Genomic DNA, 21,483 nt, shown 5'->3' on the forward strand with positions numbered 1-21,483 from the left:
CCAATCTGGCAACACTGCATGCCTTTCCGGTCAAGTGATTGTGATTGGCTTGTGGCACACCTAGCCAGCCAATGAGCTGCTTGTTTACAGATTCGCTCCCCGCGTCGCAACCAGAATGGCGACCGCTTAAAAAAAATGAATGCTCTGCCAGTGGCGAGTGTGGACGTTGCGTGACTCGTAGAAGATTGTCGCAGGTCGGCGAAAAAACGACTTACTAATAGATATAAAAAAATAAAAGTAATTTAAGTAAGTTTAAAATGTAATTTAAATAAAAAGTAAAGTATTCATAAATTGAAGTTTGGAAGCGCCTCTGTTTTTGGGCTGAGGAGAAGTTTGAAAGGGTGTACCGCGATTCTGCCTTCTTGTATCGCGACACGGATCGTGGCTCTGCATATCGCGATTTTGATTTCGATACGCATATTGTTACAGCCCTAATCCTAATATACACTGCCTGGCCAAAAAAGGTCGCGCACACTAATATTTTGTTGGGCCGTCTTTAGCTTTGATTACAGTAAGTCATGCATTCACCGTCAACAACTTTATGAAACATTGCAACATTTATTTCCATCCAGAGTTGCATTAATTTTTCCCCAAGATCTTGTACTGATGCCAAGAGAGTTGAACCACTCCATAAACCCTTCTCTGGCACATCTCAAAGACTTTGAATGGGGTTAAGGTCAGGACTCTGGTGGCCAAGTCATGTATGAAAATGATTCCTCATGCTCTCTGAACCACTCTTTCACAATTTGAGCCTGATGAATCCTGGCATTGTTGTCCTGGGATATGCCTGTATCATTAGGGAAGAAAAAAAATCCATTGATGGGATAGCCTGGTCATTCAGGTAGTCCACTGACTTCATTTTATTGCCACATAATGTTGCTGAGCCTCAATTTGACCAACTGAAGCAACCCCAGATCATAATACTGCACTATGCAAGATCAGTTCCCTTCTTAATGCCTTTACACACTGTGGATGTTTTTTTTCTTTTTTTTTCCCGTGCACTTAATTCACACATTGATATATTTATTGTTTTTGTTACAAGTACTTTCACACAAACCGCGGATATTATATAGCGAAAAAGCAACATACGTTTTTTTTTTTTTGCACTTTTGCACTGCGAATAAAGGCATCAATTAATCACATTGTATGGAACAGACATCACATGGTTACGTAGGAGACAGCCGGCAAAACAGCCTTGAATGTAGCAACAGGTTTCTGCTATGCACCGGCATCACTCATGTTCGGGAGCTGAGCGGCTATGTTTCTGTAGAGTTTTTTTTCCTATCTTTAATAAAGAGTGCGGTCTTTCAAATTGAGACCAGTATTTATTCATGTTCAGATTTTCAAACCCCCCCCAATAGCCCTGGCTCACATGCAGATTTGCTCTGGTCCTACTCAAAAAAACGTCCCTCTCTTTCAAATAGGCCCTGCTTTGCACTCAGACCGCTTTGTGTGCTTGCAGATCTTCTGCTTACAGATTTCTGTGCGCTCTCTCTCACTTGTTTTCTTGATGGACTTAAAAGAGGATTAAATGTAGGAATAAAACCCCATATTACTTAACCCTTGAACCAAAAGGTCGCCGGTTGCCGCAAACCAAAAGGTCGCCGGTTTGATTCCCTGGACCAGCAGGAATGGCTGAAGTGCCCTTGAGCAAGGCACCTAACCCCCAACTGCTCCCTGGGCTGCTCTACGTACAGTGCTGCTTGAAAGTTTGTGAACCCTTTAGAATTTTCTATATTTCTGCATAAATATGACCTAAAACATCATCAGATTTTCACACAAGTCCTAAAAGTAGATAAAGAGAACCCAGTTAAACAAATGAGACAAAAATATACTTGGTCATTTATTTATTGAGGAAAATGATCCAATATTACATATCTGTGAGTGGCAAAAGTATGTGAACCTTTGCTTTCAGTATCTGGTGTGACCCCCTTGTGCAGCAATAACTGCAACTAAATGTTTCTGGTAACTGTTGATCAGTCCTGCACACCGGCTTGGAGGAATTTTAGCCCATTCCTCCGTACAGAACAGCTTCAACTCTGGGATGCTGGTGGGTTTCCTCACATCAACTGCTCGCATCAGGTCTTTCCACAACATTTCGACTGGATTAAGGTCAGGACTTTGACTTGGCCATTCCAAAACATTAACTTTATTCTTCTTTAACCATTCTTTGGTAGAACGACTTGTGTGCTTAGGGTCGTTGTCTTGCTACATGACCCACCTTCTCTTGAGATTCAGTTCATGGACAGATGTCCTGACATTTTCCTTTAGAATTCACTGGTATAATTCAGAATTCATTGTTCCATCAATGATGGCAAGCTGTCCTGGCCCAGATGCAGCAAAACAGGCCCAAACCATGATACTACCACCACCATGTTTCACAGATGGGATAAGGTTCTTGTACTGGAATGCAGTGTTTTCCTTTCTCCAAACATAACACTTCTCATTTCAACCAAAAAGTTCTATTTTGGTCTCATCCATCCACAAAACATCTTTCCAATAGCCTTCTGGCTTGTCCACATGATCTTTACCAAACTGCAAACTTTTTCTAAGGTCCTCAGAAATCTCCTTTGTTCGTGCCATGATACACTTCCACAAACATGTGTTGTGAAGATCAGACTTTGATAGATCCCTGTTCTTTAAATAAAACAGGGTGCCCACTCACACCTGATTGCCATCCCATTGATTGAAAACACCTGACTCTAATTTCACCTTCAAATTAACTGCTAATCCTAGAGGTTCACATACTTTTGCCACTCACAGATATGTAATATTGGATCATTTTCCTCAATAAATAAATGACCAAATATAATATTTTTGTCTCATTTGTTTAACTGGGTTCTCTTTATCTACTTTTAGGACTTGTGTGAAAATCTGATGATGTTTTAGGTCATATTTATGCAGAAATATAGAAAATTCTAAAGGCTTCACAAACTTTCAAGCACCACTGTAATGTTGTACGTCGCTCTGGATAAGAGCATCTGCTAAATGCCATTAATGTAATGTAATGTGAACACAACACCGTGAGCATTGCTTTTATTACTGTTGTCCAACATCCCCTCTCTCAGCTTCAGCTCTTTAATAAGATTATGAAACTCTCCCTGTTGTTGTTTGTACCCAAAACTTTCTTTTTCTTGAGAGCATGTCTACAGTTATTGTCTTCATCACTGCTAGACAACTCCCTCTTTCACTCAGGACACTACTGATAGTCACGGCATAAAACCAGCATGACAGGAGCATGAAATAAGAAAGAAGAAACCTTTATTCGTCACATGCACACTTCAAGCACAGTGAAATTCATCCTCTACATTTAACCCATCTGAAGCAGTGAACACACGTGCACGCACACCCAGAGCAGTGGGCAGCCCAGAGTGCCCGGGGAGCAGTCAGGGGTTCTGTACCTTGCTCAAGGGCACCTCAGCCCAAGGCCACCCCACGTCAACCTAACTAAAATAGAATATAACGTTAAAAAAAGATTGATTAATTGTATTTTAAAAGCTCTCGATTGTCCACAAAAATAAATTGCTAATAGAAAATGGAAAGATTAAGCAACTGATACAGTTAATCAGTTAGTCATAATCAATTACTCGTTACTGAACATGGCAACAGAGATGGACAGTGTTGTAAAAGTACTGATGATACCAACAACACATTCAGAAAGCACACTGTGATGTAATAGCTTGTGATTTCAATATTGTATTGTCATATTGACAAGCCCTACCATGAATGGCATTGAAATGAGGGGTGTACATATTTAGTGTAATTTCCTAATGTTTTCATGTACTATTCCAGGGTGAAGTAAAAGAGTAAAACACTAAAATTGAACAAAGGACTGAACAAAATGAATTAAGAGGCAGTGCCCTAGATGAGGCAGTGCCCTAGATGTTTCAGACGCCTTGTAGCTCTGAGTGTATTTTGTGCAGTAAGCCAGCAATACTATAGTGTTATTTTATTTCTAAGCATTGTACCTCAGTTGCTCTGCGTTTGCAGGCTCAGCAGTTTGATCATTTCCTTCAGGAGCAATAACAAATGAGAGGATGCGGGTGGGAGGCTTGCCTTGCCTCCACATCTGCACTGCATTAAATACACCCTTAACATATCGGAGGGGAAATCCTGCAGCTCTCAAAACATAACAAAAATGAATTGGAGAAAGTGCTGAAGTTCAGTGGCAATTTCACAGATGCGTATCATAACATGCTCACATAATTTTTCACGTTGTTATTTAAAGCATTGCGGGCCAGGTGACAGGCGTGGATGAGAAAAGAAGCTGCTGTTCCAAGCAGGCAGGTGCAGGATGAAGTACGGCTAGTGGGACATCAATAAATCTGCAGCTGCCCATGGCTTGCCTGCAAATTTTGGGCAAGGTTAAATCAATATTCTGCAATGATGATGGAATATATACAGAGTTATACTGCAGAATTGCAAGTCTTATGCAAACAATTAAGTATTTGCTGTATAGTAAATGTACAGTAGAACAATTAACAAAAGTACTTTGTTTTTTTTTTTTACTGTAAGTCATTTTACTGTAAAGTATCTTCCTGGATGTGCTCTCTCTCTCATTCATGTATTAGAAAAGTAGGGAGAAAAAGAAAAAATAATAAATATATGGGGCGGCACGGTGGTGTAGTGGTTAGCGCTGTCGCCTCACAGCAAGAAAGTCCTGGGTTTGAGCCCAGCAGCCGGCGAAGGTCTTTCTGTCTGGAGTTTGCATGTTCTGCGTGGGTTTCCTCCAGGTGCTCCGGTTTCCCCCACAGTCCAAAGACCTGCAGATTAGGTTAATTGGTGGCTCTAAATTGACCGTAGGTGTGATTTGAATGGTGTGATTTGAATGGTTGTCTCTGTGTGTCAGCCCTGTGATAACCTGGTGATTTGTCCAGGGTGTACCCCGCCTCTCACCCATAGTCAGCTGGGATAGGCTCCAGCTTGCCTGCGACCCTGGATTTTATATATATATATATATATATATATATATATATATATATATATATATATATATATAAATAAAATCTCATTATCTGTAGCCGCTTTATCCTGTTTTACAGGGTCGCAGGCAAGCTGGAGCCTATCCCAGCTGACTACGGGCGAAAGGCGGGGTACACCCTGGACAAGTCGCCAGGTCATCACAGGGCTGACACATAGACACAGACAACCATTCACATTCACACCTACGGTCAATTTAGAGTCACCAGTTAACCTAACCTGCATGTCTTTGGACTGTGGGGGAAACCGGAGCACCCGGAGGAAACCCATGCGGACACGGGGAGAACATGCAAACTCCACACAGAAAGGCCCTCGCCGGCCACTGGGCTCGAACCCGGACCTTCTTGCTGTGAGGCGAAGCATTAACCACTACACCACCGTTTTTTTTTTCTCCCTAGTTTTCTAATTTAGTCATGGGCAGTTCACACCCACCAGACAAGTCTCCCCTATCACATGACAGCTACCAATCAGGGAAGGTGAAGGCTGTCACATGCTTCCTCTGAGACATGGCCACATTTTTTTTTCGAACTGCTGCCCATGTAACATCATGGGGCAGCATAACGCACTTGGCACACCTCAATGTGCTCACAGACATCCATGATCAGCTTGTGTCGCTGTAATTAAAAGAATATGCCACCCCTCCCTGACAGCACTGGCCAATTTTGCTCTCTTGAGCTCCCTGGCCATGGGATTATAAGGCAAACATTTTCTGTTGTACCAGTCGGGAGCCCAAGTCCGATTCTGGATATGCTACCGTATATGTTGATGGTTTATGGCTAATTGCATCTTCAAAAGGTTGATATGTTAAAAAAGGAACAGAAATAAACCTTGATTCCCAGTAAAATATCTTTGTATTTCCGGCACATTCCCTTCTCTTCTCTCTATGTAGCTAAAGGCTTTGGAGGTTCAGCTGGATCAGAGTGCCTTGCGAAAACAGTTAGAACAGCTGCAGAAACAGCTGGAGTTACTGGACGAAGAGAAAAAAGACACTGAAGAACGTCTCCAGCAGGAGGTGAAAAAGTGTGGTGACTTGGAGAGCAGAGGTGAGCTCACGTCCTGTAATTCTGGGAAAATAGTCTCCAGTCTCAATTGTACCGCCATCATCAGGCCAGGTTGATGGTTAGATTATATCTATATTATCTATAGAACATTGCAACATCTTCATCAGAGACATACTAGAGATAACTAAAGAGATCAGGCTAACTCGACCTCGTTTGTTCATGTAGACAATTTCTTCCAGCCTGAAACTGCTCCATAACTTTCTATAAAATTGATATAGGTTGTTCTGCTGCCAGATAATGTATTACTATTATTTTATTTTGTTAATACACCTCTGATTCCAAAAAAAGTTGGGATTCTGTGTAAAACATAAATTAAAAAAAAAAAAACAGAATGCACTGATGTGCAAATACTTTTCAATCTATTATATTCAACTGAATACAATAGAAAGACAAGATATTTAATGTTCAAACTGATCCACCTTATTGTTTTTTTTTTATAAATATACCCTTATTATGAATTTGCTGCCTGCAACACATTCCATAAAAATTGGAACAGGAGCAACAAGACTGGGAAAGTTGTGGAATACTCAAAAAACATCTGTTTGGGACATTCTACAGGTAAACAGGTTAATTGGTGATTGGGAAAGCTCAGTTGTTCACCACTTTGTGAAAAACTGTGTGGGCAAATAGTCCAACAGTTTAAGGACAATGTTTCTCAACATACAGTTGCAAGGAATTTAGGAATTTTACCATCAACAATCCATAATATCAAGAGATTCAGAGAATCCAGAGAAATCTCTGCACATAAGGGGCAAGGCAGAAAACCAACATTGAACGGCCGTGGCCCTTGATCCTTCAGGCGGTACTGAATTAAAACCCGAAATGATTGTATAGAAGATATTATGCTGCGTTCATGTGCTATGGGAAAATGATGTTTTCCAGTTGGGAAGTGGTATTTACCAGTGTGTTGTGTTCACATGCTTTTGTTGTTGACAAAGGACGCGGACTGCTAGTTAGCAATAGTTAGTTAGCTATCGTTAGCAATAGCGTCTGCTCTGGAGAGGTAAAAACAAACCATAACACATTTTTAAAGGAAACGGATTTCTAACGTATTATATTACACTTGTTAATGACGCAACATTGCATAGACACCAAAAACTACCCACTAGTACTAATAAAAAAAAAAAACTTTAGTAGCGTACAATGCTTACCATTCAAGTGTCTTGTACCGCTCGCCGCCATGTTGAAAAGGTTAAAGTTCATCTCATCTCGGCAACTCGTGTATCAAAATTTTCTACGAGTTGCCGAGTGGAAAATACCACAAGAGGGGGCGTTCATGTGTGCTTTCCATGTCGGCGTTTGGTATTTACCATAATTCCCATAGCACATGAACGCACCATTCCTATATGGGCTCGGGAACACTTTGGAAAATCGCTGTAGGTAGACACATTTCATTGCTGCATCTACCATGCGAAGTACAGTAGACATCATCCAGAAATGCTGCTGAATTCTCTGGGCTGGAGCTTATCTGAGATGGACTGACACAAAGTGGAAAATTGTGCTGTGGTCTGATGAGTCCACATTTCAAATTGTTTTTGGAAATCATGGACGTTGTGTCCTCCTGGCTTAAGAGGATGGACCATCCAGATTGCTACCAGCTCAAAGTTCAAAAGGGGGGTGCGTTAGTGCACCACTGCAGCCAAACAGAACATTTTATGTAGTAGTGTGAGCAAGTGTTAATGTTACGTATAGAATTATTATTATTATTATTATTATTATTATTATTATTATAAGTAGTAGTCATATTTTAAGACAGTACAGTGAATCTGACTGACAGGAGGATCTTAGACCCTGTCCACACGTAGCCGGGTATCTGCTAAATCGAAGATATTTTTCTACGTTTTGGCCTGTCATCCACATGAAAACGCATCAAAAACGAATATTTAAAAAAACTCCGGGCAAAGTGAAGATTTTTGAAAACTCCATGTATGCCTTTTCGTGTAGACAGAGATAACCGGAGTTTTAGAACATCACAATCTGCGCCAAAAAAATGACAACAAATCTGCCCTGACGTCAAACGTGCGACCTTTGTTTACTGCAGAAGCCAGATTAAGCATGGACAAAGATGTGATGTGATTAGGGGGTAGGATTTGGGGAAATAATGCCATCTGCAGGTTTGGAATGCTTATGAATGTGATTGAAAACGCAGATGTTCGGTTATGTGTGGAAGGGATTTTTTTTTCGAAGACGAGGTGGTGTGGATAAAACATTTTTATAAACGGAGGGGGGGAAAATGTTCGGTTTTAAAAATACCTGGCTACGTGTGTACATGGCCTTAGTTTTGTTGAATCTGGGATGATATTTTACACGACATTCTTGGCTTTAGGCGGCACGGTGGTGTAGTGGTTAGCGCTGTCGCCTCACAGCAAGAAGGTCTGGGTTCGAGCCCCGTGGCCGGCGAGGGCCTTTCTGTGCGGAGTTTGCATGTTCTCCCCGTGTCCACGTGGGTTTCCTCCGGGTGCTCCGGTTTCCCCCACAGTCCAAAGGCATGCAGGTTAGGTTAACTGGTGACTCTAAATTGACCGTAGGTGTGAATGGTTGTCTGTGTCTACTGTATGTGTCAGCCCTGTGATGACCTGGCGACTTGTCCAGGGTGTACCCCGCCTTTTGCCCGTAGTCAGCTGGGATAGGCTCCAGCTTGCCTGCGACCCTGTAGAACAGGAAAAAGCGGCTAGAGATAATGAGATGAGATTCTTGGCTTTAATATGTGGCTCAAGTGGCTATATTTTTGTTCCAGGTATGAATCATATATTCAGAAATTAAGACTGCATAGCATTTAAAAATAACCAGTTAGAAATAATTTATAGGGTCACTGAAAATTATGAAACATTATTTTTAACATGGACCAAACATTGTCTAAAAAACCACTGCAGTAACGCCTCCCTGTTTTCTGCAGTGAAAGCGCTGCAGGAATCTCAGAGGAAAAGTGAATCATCTCCTGGGACTGCACCTCCGCCTGCTCCTCCTCCCCCTCCCCCTCCACCACCACCACCTCCTCCTCCCCCTCCACCACCACCACCTCCCTCCCGTTGCAACCCACTCAGGTAATGTTTCGGCCAGGCCATACACAGGCTGTAGTCTTCATCTCTGTTAGTCAACAAACATGCTTTTAAATACTCTGTGAAATATACGCACACCATCCACTTTATTAGGAACACATGTCCACCTACACATTCATGCAGTTATCTAATCAGCCAGTCGGTGAGGCTGTGCCCCATGATAGCCTCATATTCTTGTTCTTGGCTGACAGGAGTGGAAGCTGATGCTGTTGTAGCCCATCCACCTCAAGGTTTGATGTGTTGTGCTTTCTGAGATGCTTTTCTGCTCACCATGATTGTAAAGAGTGCTTATTTGAGTAACTGTAGACTTCCTGTCAGCTCAGACCAGTCTGGTCATTCTCCTCTGATCAAGGTGTTTAATCCTAGACCCTCTGCTCACAGGATGTTTTTTGTTTTTCACATCATTCTGGGTAGACTCTGTGTAAACTCTCGAGACTGAAAATCTCAGGAGATCAATAGTTTATGAAAAACTGAAACCTACCCATTTGGCACCAACACTCATGCCACGGTTAAGGTCACAGAGATCCCACTTTTTTATGATTTTATGCATTGCGCTGCCACCTCATGATTGGCTGGTTGGTTACCTGCATAAATGAGCAGAGGGGTTCCTAAAAAAGTAGATGGTGAGTGTATATACAGTGGTGCTTGAAAGTTTGTGAACCCTTGAAAATTTTCTGAATTTCTGCATAAATATGACCTAAAACATCATCAGATTTTCACACAAGTCCTAAAAGTAGATAAAGAGAACCCAGTTAAATAAATGAGACAAAAATATTATACTTGGTCATTTATTTATTGAGAAAAATGATCCAATATTACATATCTGTGAGTGGCAAAAGTATGTGAACCTTTGCTTTCAGTATCTGGTGTGACCCCCTTGTGCAGCAATAACTGCAACTAAACGTTTCTGGTAACTGTTGATCAGTCCTGCACACCGGCTTGGAGGAATTTTAGCCCATTCCTCCGTACAGAACAGCTTCAACTCTGGGATGTTGGTGGGTTTCCTCACATGAACTGCTCGCTTCAGGTCCTTCCACAACATTTCGATTGGATTAAGGTCAGGACTTTGACTTGGCCATTCCAAAACATTAACTTTATTCTTCTTTAACCATTCTTTGGTAGAACGACTTGTGTGCTTAGGGTCATTGTCTTGCTGCATGACCCACCTTCTCTTGAGATTCAGTTCATGGACAGATGTCCTGACATTTTCCTTTAGAATTCGCTGGTATAATTCAGAATTCATTGTTCCATCAATGATGGCAAGCCGTCCTGGCCCAGATGCAGCAAAACAGGCCCAAACCATGCTACTACCACCACCATGTTTCACAGATGGGATAAGGTTCTTATGCTGGAATGCAGTGTTTTCCTTTCTCCAAACATAATGCTTCTCATTTAAACTAAAATGTTCTATTTTGGTCTCATCCATCCACAAAACATTTTTCCAATAGCCTTCTGGCTTGTCCACGTGATCTTTAGCAAACTGCAGACGAGCAGCAATGTTCTTTTTGGAGAGCAGTGGCTTTCTCCTTGCAACCCTGCCATGCACACCATTTGTTGTTCAGTGTTCTTCTGATGGTGGACTCATGAACATTAACATTAGCCAATGTGAGAGAGGCCTTCAGTTGCTTAGAAGTTACTCTGGGGTTCTTCGTGACCTCGCAGACTATTACACGCCTTACTCTTGGAGTGATCTTTGTTGGTCGACCACTCCTGGGGAGGGTAACAATGGTCTTGAATTTCCTCCATTTGTACACAATCTGTCGGACTGTGGATTGGTGGAGTCCAAACTCTTTAGAGATGGTTTTGTAACCTTTTCCAGCCTGATGAGCATCAACAACACTTTTTCTGAGGTCCTCAGAAATCTCCTTTGTTCATGCCATGATACACTTCCACAAACATGTGTTGTGAAGATCAGACTTTGATAGATCCCTGTTCTTTAAATAAAACAGGGTGCCCACTCACACCTGATTGTCATCCCATTGATTGAAAACACCTGACTCTAATTTCACCTTCAAATTAACTGCTAATCCTAGAGGTTCACATACTTTTGCCACTCACAGATGTGTAATATTGGATCATTTTCCTCAATAAATAATTAACCAAGTATAATATTTTTGTCTCATTTGTTTAACTGGGTTCTCTTTATCTACTTTTCGGTCTTGTGTGAAAATCTGATGATGTTTCAGATCATATTTATGCAGAAATACAGAAAATTCTAAAGGGTTCACAAACTTTCAAGCACCACTGTACATATATATCCATTGTTAGTAGTAAGCACATATTTCATTGGTGGTTTGATGGACAGAAATCTGAACTGTTGATTTTCCCACTGTGCTCAATTCTTTATCTAACAGCTCCCTCATCGCAATCATGCGGAAATCTTCCAAGGCTGGAAAAGGCTCTCCAAAATTAGAGCAGGCTCCAGGTGACATTGCTTTTAGCTTGATGAAGGCCAAACAGCACATGATTCTATGTTGCCCTGGCTTTTCTTATAATTTGACTTGACCTGGCTTCTTTCTCTGTAGTGCCAGAAGCTGTGGATGATGTCAAAGTAAAGGCTGTGAATGAAATGATGGAAAGGATCAAACATGGGGTGGTTCTCAGACCTGTGAAAGGACAGGACACAAAGGTGATGCTCAGTGTCTTCATTAATTGGATTGTTTATTGCTTTTGTATTTCTGTATGTTCTGATCTATGGTTTGCAATCTTTTATTTGTTCTGCATGTGACCTGCTGAACTGATTTGGCACGTCTGCAGAGATTTGTTTCAAAGGTAAGTGGTAAGCCTGATGAATGGAGTTCATTTAGAAAAGGACTGTTTGGTCATGCTCCCAGAGGAGAAGTCTAGTTATTAAGCTTGTGTTTTAGGTGAACATCTTATATGGAGAGAGCAAATTGACTGTGTTTAAGGTATTGATTGACTGAGCCATCATGATGACACTCTTTCTCACGAGGGCTATAGGGGTTAAAATCAATAGGTTGGACCAATGGTCAGGATTTTAATATCTACCATCTGTTCAGTGCCAGATACTGCCTGTGCCTTTTCTTATATATCATTCAAATATACAATATAAAAGTTGTAGGAAATATTTGTGGTTTTACAGCTTAACAGTGATCTGTGCCACCAAATCATTGTATCATGTCCTAAAATTGTGCCACACAGTACTGTATGTGCTTTCTTTCCAACAGCAAAGTCCAGCTAGTGACGAGAAGCAGCACCAGGAGAGTGCTATGGAGGAGCTAAAAGGCATCCTGGTACTTTACTTTTCTTCATATATACTGTGTATGACAAAATAAAGTTAATTCTATATGACCATGTACAGTCATGTGAAAAAATAAGTAACATTCCATGAAATTGTAGACTTATCTCATTATCTCTAGCCGCTTTATCCTGTTCTACAGGGTCGCAGGCGAGCTGGAGCCTATCCCAGCTGACTACGGGCGAAAGGCGGGGTACACCCTGGACAAGTTGCCAGGTCATCACAGGGCTGACACATAGACACAGACAACCATTCACACTCACATTCACACCTACGGTCAATTTAGAGTCACCAGTTAACCTAACCTGCATGTCTTTGGACTGTGGGGAAACCGGAGCACCCGGAGGAAACCCACGCGGACACGGGGAGAACATGCAAACTCCGCACAGAAAGGCCCTCGCCGGCCACGGAGCTCAAACCCGGACCTTCTTACTGTGAGATGACAGTGCTAACCACTACACCACCGTGCTGCCCCTAGACTTTTCTCAACATATTTAAACAAGCAAATATTTCACGTTTTTGATACAGTGCATACAGATAAAGGTGATTTTAACTGAATAAAATAACAAGGAAAATGAGCTCTTTCAAGCACTGTCGCCTCACAGCAAGAAGGTCCTGAGTTCGAGCCCAGTAGCCGACGAGGGCCTTTCTGTGCGGAGTTTGCATGTTCTCCCCGTGTCTGTGTGGGTTTCCTCCGGGTGCTCCGGTTTCCCCCACAGTCCAAAGACATGCAGGTTAGGCTAATTGGTGGCTCTAAATTGAGCGTAGGTGTGAATGTGAGTGTGAATGGTTGTCTGTGTCTATGTGCCAGCCCTGTGATGACCTGGCGACTTGTCCAGGGTGTACCCCGCCTTTCACCCGTAGTCAGCTGGGATAGGCTCCAGCTTGCCTGCGACCCTGTAGAACAGGATAAGCGGCTACAGATGATGGATGGATGAGCTCTTTCAATCACTGTAATATTCTTCTGTGGAGAAAATAAGTACACCCTTGGCTTCAGAAGCTAGTCTTGCCTAGCCTGGCAAGCCAGACTAAATGTGAATATCTAGTCTGGCCTCGATCCGTAGACATTTCCGAAGTGGGTAGGAGGAACAAACCGCTGTCTTTCAAACTGTCTCTGTGCGTATAGGCCAATCAGCGCAACAGTGACTGTGACGTAGTCAGAGCGACAGAAAGCAGTGGGGGAGGCCTTGAAATAAATAATTTTTCAAAATGCGTATTAATTAATAAACAGGTTCTAGATATTAAGAAGTTTGGAGATAATGACCACAAGTTTGGAGTCTGTACCACATACACATTTTTTTCCAAGTGTTTTTCAAGGGTTTGCTTAAACTGTTTGAGAGTTTTTATTTAGTGGTGTTTGGTGAAATAATTTCCCTTAAATTTAAAATAACGGGAAAATAAGAAACAATCAAAAAATAATGTTTCAAAGCTGTTTATTAATTCTTCGTACTGCACAAACTAGCCCCATCCTTTTGGCTATGAGCGGAGCCAGCTGGTAGATCAGACTTTTGCCATAGCCGGTCGGCAAAACAGCGAAAACGTCCTTCTTGAAAAGGAATGAGCGGAGAGCCTCTTCCTGCTCATGTTTCAACGAAAACTCCAAGTCTAATTCTTCTAAAACTGATTCCAAAGCGGAGTCAAATGCGCGCTGTTCACTAGCCCGTAGCCATCTTCCCTGTTGCGCTTTCTCCAGCGCCGCGCAGCTTTGTCGTCACTCCTGCAAAAGCCCGCCCAAAGAATCCAAACAAAAACCTTGCGTTGTGATTGGCGGGCACGATTTGATGCCCGGGGTGTTTTTGTTTATATGGTGCGAGGCTAGACCCACTTGCTAGGCAAAAATATTTTTGCCCGCTAGGCAGGTGGGTCTAGTTTACTAGGCTAAGTCTTGCCCCCTTTAACAGAAATACCTTCTTGTAGGTGTTTAGCGTAATTGTCCACCAGTCTCTGACAGCGGCTTGCTGAAATTAACACGCTTCCATGCAAAATTCCTTCAGTTGCAAGATGTTTGAGGGTGTTCTTGCATGTACTGCCCTTTTCAAAATCCCCCCCCCCACCACACACACACTTCAATGGGGTTAAATCTGGGCTTTGACGAGGCCATTGCATAACCCTCCATTTCTTCTTTTTGAGCCATTCATTGGTGGATTTGCGAATGTGTTTAGCATCAGTATTTTGTTGAAAGCTCAATCTCCAGTTCAACTTCAACTCTTGAACAGTGACCTCACGTTATATTCAAGCACTCTTTGATATGATTCAGAATTCATCGTTGAATCAATGAATGCAAGCTTCCCAGTCCCTGAGGCAGCGAAGCAACCCCAATCCATAACATTTCCACCACCATGCTTCACAGTTGGTATGAGGTGGTTCTCCTAAAAAGCCATCTTTGTTCTGTATCACATGTATTCTTACTGTGGCCAAACAACTCAACCTTTGATTCGTCTGTCCAGAGCATGCTATTCCAAAAGGCCTGGTCTTTACCTATATGTTCACTGGCAAACTGAAGTCTTGCTTTAATGTTCCTTTTGAACAGCAAAGACTTTTTCCTGTCATGCCTCCGATGCAGGTCAAATTTGTCCCGTCTCTTTCTGATTTGTAGATGTATGCACTTTCACACCAACAGTTGCAAGAGTTACCTGCAAATTCAGTGATGAAATTGTAGGGTTCTTGGAGACTTCTTTTAGCATCAGACGGTCTGGTCTTGGGCTGAATTTGCTGCCAGTCCTGGACAAATTGGCAGTTGTTTGAAATCTACACCACTTGTAGATGAGTTTCCTTACAGTAGAATGATTTATTTCTAATAATTTAGAGATATTTTTAAATCCGTTGCCAGATTCATAGACATCCACAACTTTTTCTGAGGTCCTTAGAGAGCTCTTTAGAGCTTGGCATGAAGGCACCACACACTTCAGTCGCAAAGAGAACATCATACCCGAGATGTCAGGTTTAAATAAGACGGGTTCCACATGCACCTCCACCTGCAGGAGTTTCGAATCAGTGGCTTATCTTGAACACCTGATTCTCATTTTATGGACTTGAAAGTGTGATAAATGTAAGTGTGGACTTACTTTTTCCAGTGTTCTTACTTTTTTGACTTTTTTTTTTTAAATTTAAATTATAAATGTCTACAAAATGTCAATTTTATGTGTCGTTTGTTGGAATATATTACCTTTTATCTGTAGGCATTGTATCAGAGTGAAATGTTCGTTTGTTTAAATATGTTGCGAAAAGTCTACACTTTCCATGGGATGTACTTATTTTTTTCCACATGACGGTACATGCATGATGTGTATTTTAGTATGTGAGATCCATGGTTTTTCATTTGATTTCACAGGATGCAGTAAAAAAGAGTCCCAGTCGTGGCTTCCAGGAGACATTGCCTGTTAAGAAGGACAGTGAACTGGAAGTGATTCTCAGGAGGAGACGCAAGCAGGCCTGTGAACCAGCTTCTGCAGGTTAGTCTGATGTTAACAACCAATGTTAGGGTATGTTTAATGTGTTAGCTCATGTTAAGTTAATATTGTATATAATCCATGCATGTTTGTCATATTGATGTGGATTGGTTTTTTTTTTAGTAATGTTATTCCTATGAGGAGCTAATTTATAGATAGATAGATAGATAGATAGATAGATAGATAGATAGATAGATAGATAGATAGATTGATTTTAGTGCAGTTAGAATAGGAGATCAGGGCTGTTGGAAATCAACTGCAAGTTAATGATGTTCTTTTTTTTAATTGATGCCATTGAATAACATGACTCAGGGTTCTAACTAGGCCTTTTCAGCATATTGGGCTGAATGTTTCCTTACCGCTACGCCCACAATATTGCCGACACGCCTGTGAAAGTTGCCGCTACACTAATAAAAAGACTTGTCAATCTTGGAAATATGGTCTTTTGTTTAATTTTCTCTTGTTATCCCCACGCAGCGGCGACGGCGCACCGCTATGTGAATGTTCTCCATTCAGACATACTCCACTCGGTTTACGGTCTTTTAGCACAAGTTCTAAAGTCTCTTAGCACAACTCTAAGTTCTTTCGCACAAGATCCAAGAACACTTAAACTTTATTATGAATACTTACTGATCATGTTTAAAGATATTTGATGGATATTTTTTTTTTTTTATGAAAGTTGCCGAGATTTCGATCGAAAATGAGTGATTGTATTTCCCCACTCCGCCATCTTGACACCGCCAAGTTTGATGTAACCTGTATGTTGTATTATAACTGCCATTCGTTCTAGGATACTTGAGTGGAAGTTTCTTTTGTTTGTTTACATTTCGCAACTGTTGGTTACTAAGGAGACATGCTTCTCATTTTTCTCATTGAAATTGGTCTTTTTCGGTTAAAGGCTTTGTAGCTTTATTAGTCAAATACATATGAAAACAGTAATATTTGATAGCAAATGGACTTTTAATAATTTGAGGAAGTTTTTAGGAATCGATTCCGCTCTTAGTCGGCAAAACACATGTTGTCAAGCAGGGCAAACGCGTAATTATTGGCAGTCAGATGAATTTGTGATATGATCAGAAGTGACTGAAGTTACAGTGGTGCTTGAAAGTTTGTGAACCCTTTAGAATTTTCAATATTTCTGCATAAATATGACCTAAAACAACATCAGATTTTCACACAAGTCCTAAAAGTAGATAAAGAGAACCCAGTTAAACAAAGGAGACAAAAATATTATACTTGGTCATTTATTTATTGAGGAAAATGATCCAATATTAAATATCTGTGAGTGGCAAAAGTATGTGAACCTCTAGGATGATCAGTTAATTTGAAGGTGAAATTAGAGTCAGGTGTTTTCAATCAATGGGATGACAATCAGGTGTGAGTGGGCACTCTGTTTTATTTAAAGAACAGGGATCTATCAAAGCCTTATCTTCACAACACATGTTTGGGGAAGTGTATCATGGAACAAACAAAGGAGATTTCTGAGGAGCTCAGAAAAATCATTGTTGATGCTCATCAGGCTGGAAAAGGTTACAAAACCATCTCTAAAGAGTTTGGACTCCACCAATCCACAGTCAGACAGATTGTGTACAAATGGAGGAAATACAAGACCATTGTTACCCTCCCCAGGAGTAGTCGACCAACAAAGATCACTTCAAGAGCAAGATGTGTAATAGTCAGTGAGGTCACAAAGGACCCCAGGGTAACTTCTAAGCAACTGAAGGCCTCTCTTACATTGGCTAATGTTAATGTTCATGAGTCCACCATCAGGAGAACACTGAACAACAATGGTGTGCATGGCAGGGTTGCAAGGAGAAAGCCACTGCTCTCCAAAAAGAACATTGCTGCTCATCTGCAGATTTTGAAGAACATTGCTGCTCATCTAAAGATCACGTGGACAAGCCAGAAGGCTATTGGAAAAATGTTTTGTGGACGGATGAGACCAAAATAGAACTTTTTGGTTGAAATGAGAAGCGTTATGTTTGGAGAAAGGAAAACTCTGCATTCCAGCATAAGAACCTTATCCCATCTGTGAAACATGGTGGTGGTAGTATCACGGTTTGGGCCTGTTTTGCTGCATCTGGGCCAGGACGACTTGCCATCATTGATGGAACAATGAATTCTGAATTATACCAGCGAATTCTAAAGGAAAATGTCAGGACGTCTGTCCATGAAACTGAATCTCAAGAGAAGGTGGGTCATGCAGCAAGACAACGACCCTAAGCACACAAGTCGTTCTACCAAAGAATGGTTAAAGAAGAATAAAGTTAATGTTTTGGAATGGCCAAGTCAAAGTCCTGACCTTAATCCAATCGAAATGTTGCGGAAGGACCTGAAGCGAGCAGTTGATGTGAGGAAACCCACCAACATCCCAGAGTTGAAGCTGTTCTGTATGGAGGAATGGGCTAAAATTCCTCCAAACCGGTGTGCAGGACTGATCAACAGTTACCGGAAACATTTAGTTGCAGTTATTGCTGCACAAGGGGGTCACACCAGATACTAAAAGCAAAGGTTCACGTACTTTTGACACTCACAGATATGTAATATTGGATAATTTTCCTCAACAAATAAATGACCAAGTATAATATTTTTGTCTCATTTGTTTAACTGGGTTCTCTTTATCTACTTTTAGGACTTGTGTGAAAATCTGATGATGTTTTGGGTCATATTTATGCAGAAATATAGAAAATTCTAAAGGGTTCACAAACTTTCAAGCACCACTGTGTCTATGAAGGTGCCCACAATTCAAGGTTTGTTATGGCTTAACTACAAATATCCAAAGACACCAAAGATTCGGATTTTTAATCCGTGTTTCAGGGATCAACAACTGATCCTTAACATGCACAGCAGCAGAAACTCCGGCTTCCAGTCCTGAAGCAATCATAATAACCCCCTTCTTGTATCAAGATGAGAGTTTTTTTCGATTATTGTGACCATAATGCAGAGTTGTGCTAAAGAACATAAAGTTGTTCTAAGAGACGTTAGAACTTGTGCTAAAAGACTTTTTTGTGCTAAATAACTGGATACCCTCCACTCCCCGTCCACGTAAGTGTCCAGTGTGTAGCTGCCCGAGTAGTTCCGTGTGGAGATTGTTATTGTTCATGCTAGTCTGATTTACCTCCTTCCTTATGCTGTGTTCGCGGTAAAGTGCCATCCATGTACCGGTCCCCAAGTTAGATCTGGATATTCATGTATTGTAATTGAATGGCTGAAGCTGAAAATAAAGCTGACACTTGGTGAACATCAACTGGTTGTTTTATTCTTATTCCATAAATGTCACCAATATAGTTGAATATTAATTATAGTAAGTTTTCAATCAAAAACAATCACAGCAACTTTTGTCAAAAAAAAGTCTCAATAATAGGCGTATCAGACGCTCTCTGGCCATGCTGTGAAAATTGTGCATGCAGACGCTTATGAGTTTCCAAATCTGTCACTGCTTAACTCTTGAATATTTTCTATCGTAAATACTATAATTAAAAAGTTTATTATTTCTGCTTTCCAAAGAAATGTATCTTATGATCTGTTCAATACTTTGGGAGTAACAGCAGGTTGAAGTTGGTACAACAGAGTGCACTCTGCTTGTGTGACGTCGGGAAACTGCCGGTGCTTTCTGAGTCACTGGAAAGTCGTCAGGCTCTCTCTCTTCTGATCGGTTTCTGACTGGATTACTCATGAATATCAATCAGATAACTTTTATAGGGATGTTCTCTCGCTCTCACTGTTTCTGATGAAGGATTCAGCAAAATTTTCTGTCAGCTAGTTTTGACGTTATGATTCACGGGAGACTTTGAGGTGAGTTTTCATAGCTTTACCTGCTTATTTTTTTTAAATCCAACTGATTCATGTCAGTAAGTAACTATTTAAAATACAACCCCAATTCCAAAAACGTTGGGATGCTGTGTAAACTGTAAATAAAAACAGAATGTGAAGATTTGCAATATCATGGAAACCCTATATTTCATTGAAAATAGTACAAAGACAAAATATCAAATGTTGAAACTGAGAAACTTTATTGTTTTTTTGAAAAATATATGCTCATTTTGGGGCGGCACGGTGGTGTAGTGGTTAGCGCTGTCACCTCACAGCAAGAAGGTCTGGGTTCGAGCCCTGTGGCTGACGAGGGCCTTTCTGTGCCGAGTTTGCATGTTCTCCCCGTGTCCACGTGGGTTTCCTCCGGGTGCTCCGGTTTCCCCCACAGTTCAAAGACGTGCAGGTTAGGTTAACTGGTGACTCTAAATTGACCGTAGGTGTGAATGTGAATGGGTGTCTGTGTCAGCCCTGTGATGACCTGGTGACTTGTCCAGGGTGTACCCCGCCTGTAGTCAGCTGGGATAGGCTCCAGCTTGCCTGTGACCCTGTAGAACAGGATAAAGCGGCTAGAGATAATGACATGAGATGCTGATTTTGAATTTGATGTCAGCAACACGTTTCAAAAAAGTTGGGACAGGGGCATGTTTACCACTGTGTTGCATCAACTCTACTTTTAATAACACTCTGTAAACTTTTGGGAACTAAGGAGACCAATTGCTGTAGTTTTGAAATTGAAATGTTGTCCCATGCTTGCCTGATATACAATTTCAGTTGCTCAACAGTTCAGGGTCTCCTTTGTCATATTTTGCGCTTCATAATGCGCCAAATGTTTTAAATGGGAGACAGGTCTGGACTGCAGACAGGCCAGTTTAGCACCTGGACTCTTTTACTACAGAGCTATGCAGTTTTAATACGTGCAGAAAGCGGTTTGGCATTGTCTTGCTGAAAGAAGGAAGGCCTTCCCTGAAAATGATTTTGTCTGGATGGCAGCATATTGCTCTGAAGCATGTATATATCATTCAGCATTAATGATGCCTTTCCAGATGTACAAGCTACCCATGTCATGTGCACTAATGCATCCTCATACCATCACAGATACTGGCTTTTAAACTGTGCACTGATAAGCTGGATGGTCCCTCTCCTCTTTAGCCTGGAAGACGTGGTGTCCATGATTTCTAAAAAGAATTTCTACTTTTGATTTGTCAGACCTCGGGACAATTTTCCACTTCACCTCAGTCCATTGTAAAAGAGCTCGGGCCCAGAAAAGGTGGCGGTGTTTCTGGATATTATTTATATCTGGTTTTAACTTGCATTTGTGGATGCAGTAATGAGCTGTTTTCACAGATGATGGTTTTCTGAAGTGTTCCTGAGCCCATACAGTGATTTCCACTACAGACATGTGTCTGCTTTTAATGCAGTGTCTCCTGAGGGCCTGAAGATCATAGGCATCCAGTGTCAGTTTTCAGCCTTGTCTCTTGCATACAGAGATTTCTCCAGATTCTCTGAATATTTTAATGATATTGTGTACCATAGATATGATCCCCAAATTATTTGCAATTTTACATTGAGGAACATTATTCTTAAATTATTGCACTGTTTGCCCATGCAGTCTTTCACAGAGTGGTGAACCCCTCCCCATCTTTACTTCTGAGAGACTCCGTTTCTCTGGGATGCTCTTTTTATACCCAATCATGTTAATGACCTGTTGCCAATTAAAGGTCCCATGGCATGGTGGTTTGTTGATGCTTTAAACGGGCTCGTGGAGGCTTCCGGATGTTATATCCGCAGCCTTTCTCGAAATGAACCCTTGGCACGTAAATATAGCCTCCTGGGAGAAAGCCCCATTTCAGCGCTTTTCCCAG

The 21,483-nt window shown here is 41.3% G+C and overlaps 1 protein-coding gene across 1 annotated transcript in view; it reads left to right on the forward strand.

The window, feature by feature from the left end:
• shtn3 (shootin 3) overlaps nucleotides 1-21,483 on the forward strand; it is a 62,245-nt gene that overhangs the window by 31,671 nt on the left and 9,091 nt on the right. Inside the window, exons 10-16 of the mRNA XM_060926996.1 lie at nucleotides 5,870-6,023; nucleotides 8,938-9,085; nucleotides 11,455-11,525; nucleotides 11,626-11,729; nucleotides 11,858-11,872; nucleotides 12,289-12,354; nucleotides 15,691-15,811. Of these exons, the coding sequence (XP_060782979.1) occupies nucleotides 5,870-6,023; nucleotides 8,938-9,085; nucleotides 11,455-11,525; nucleotides 11,626-11,729; nucleotides 11,858-11,872; nucleotides 12,289-12,354; nucleotides 15,691-15,811 (679 nt within the window). The remainder of the gene's footprint in view (nucleotides 1-5,869; nucleotides 6,024-8,937; nucleotides 9,086-11,454; nucleotides 11,526-11,625; nucleotides 11,730-11,857; nucleotides 11,873-12,288; nucleotides 12,355-15,690; nucleotides 15,812-21,483) is intronic.

This window comes from Neoarius graeffei, chromosome 8 (assembly GCF_027579695.1).
Source record: "Neoarius graeffei isolate fNeoGra1 chromosome 8, fNeoGra1.pri, whole genome shotgun sequence".
Lineage (NCBI taxonomy): Eukaryota > Metazoa > Chordata > Actinopteri > Siluriformes > Ariidae > Neoarius > Neoarius graeffei.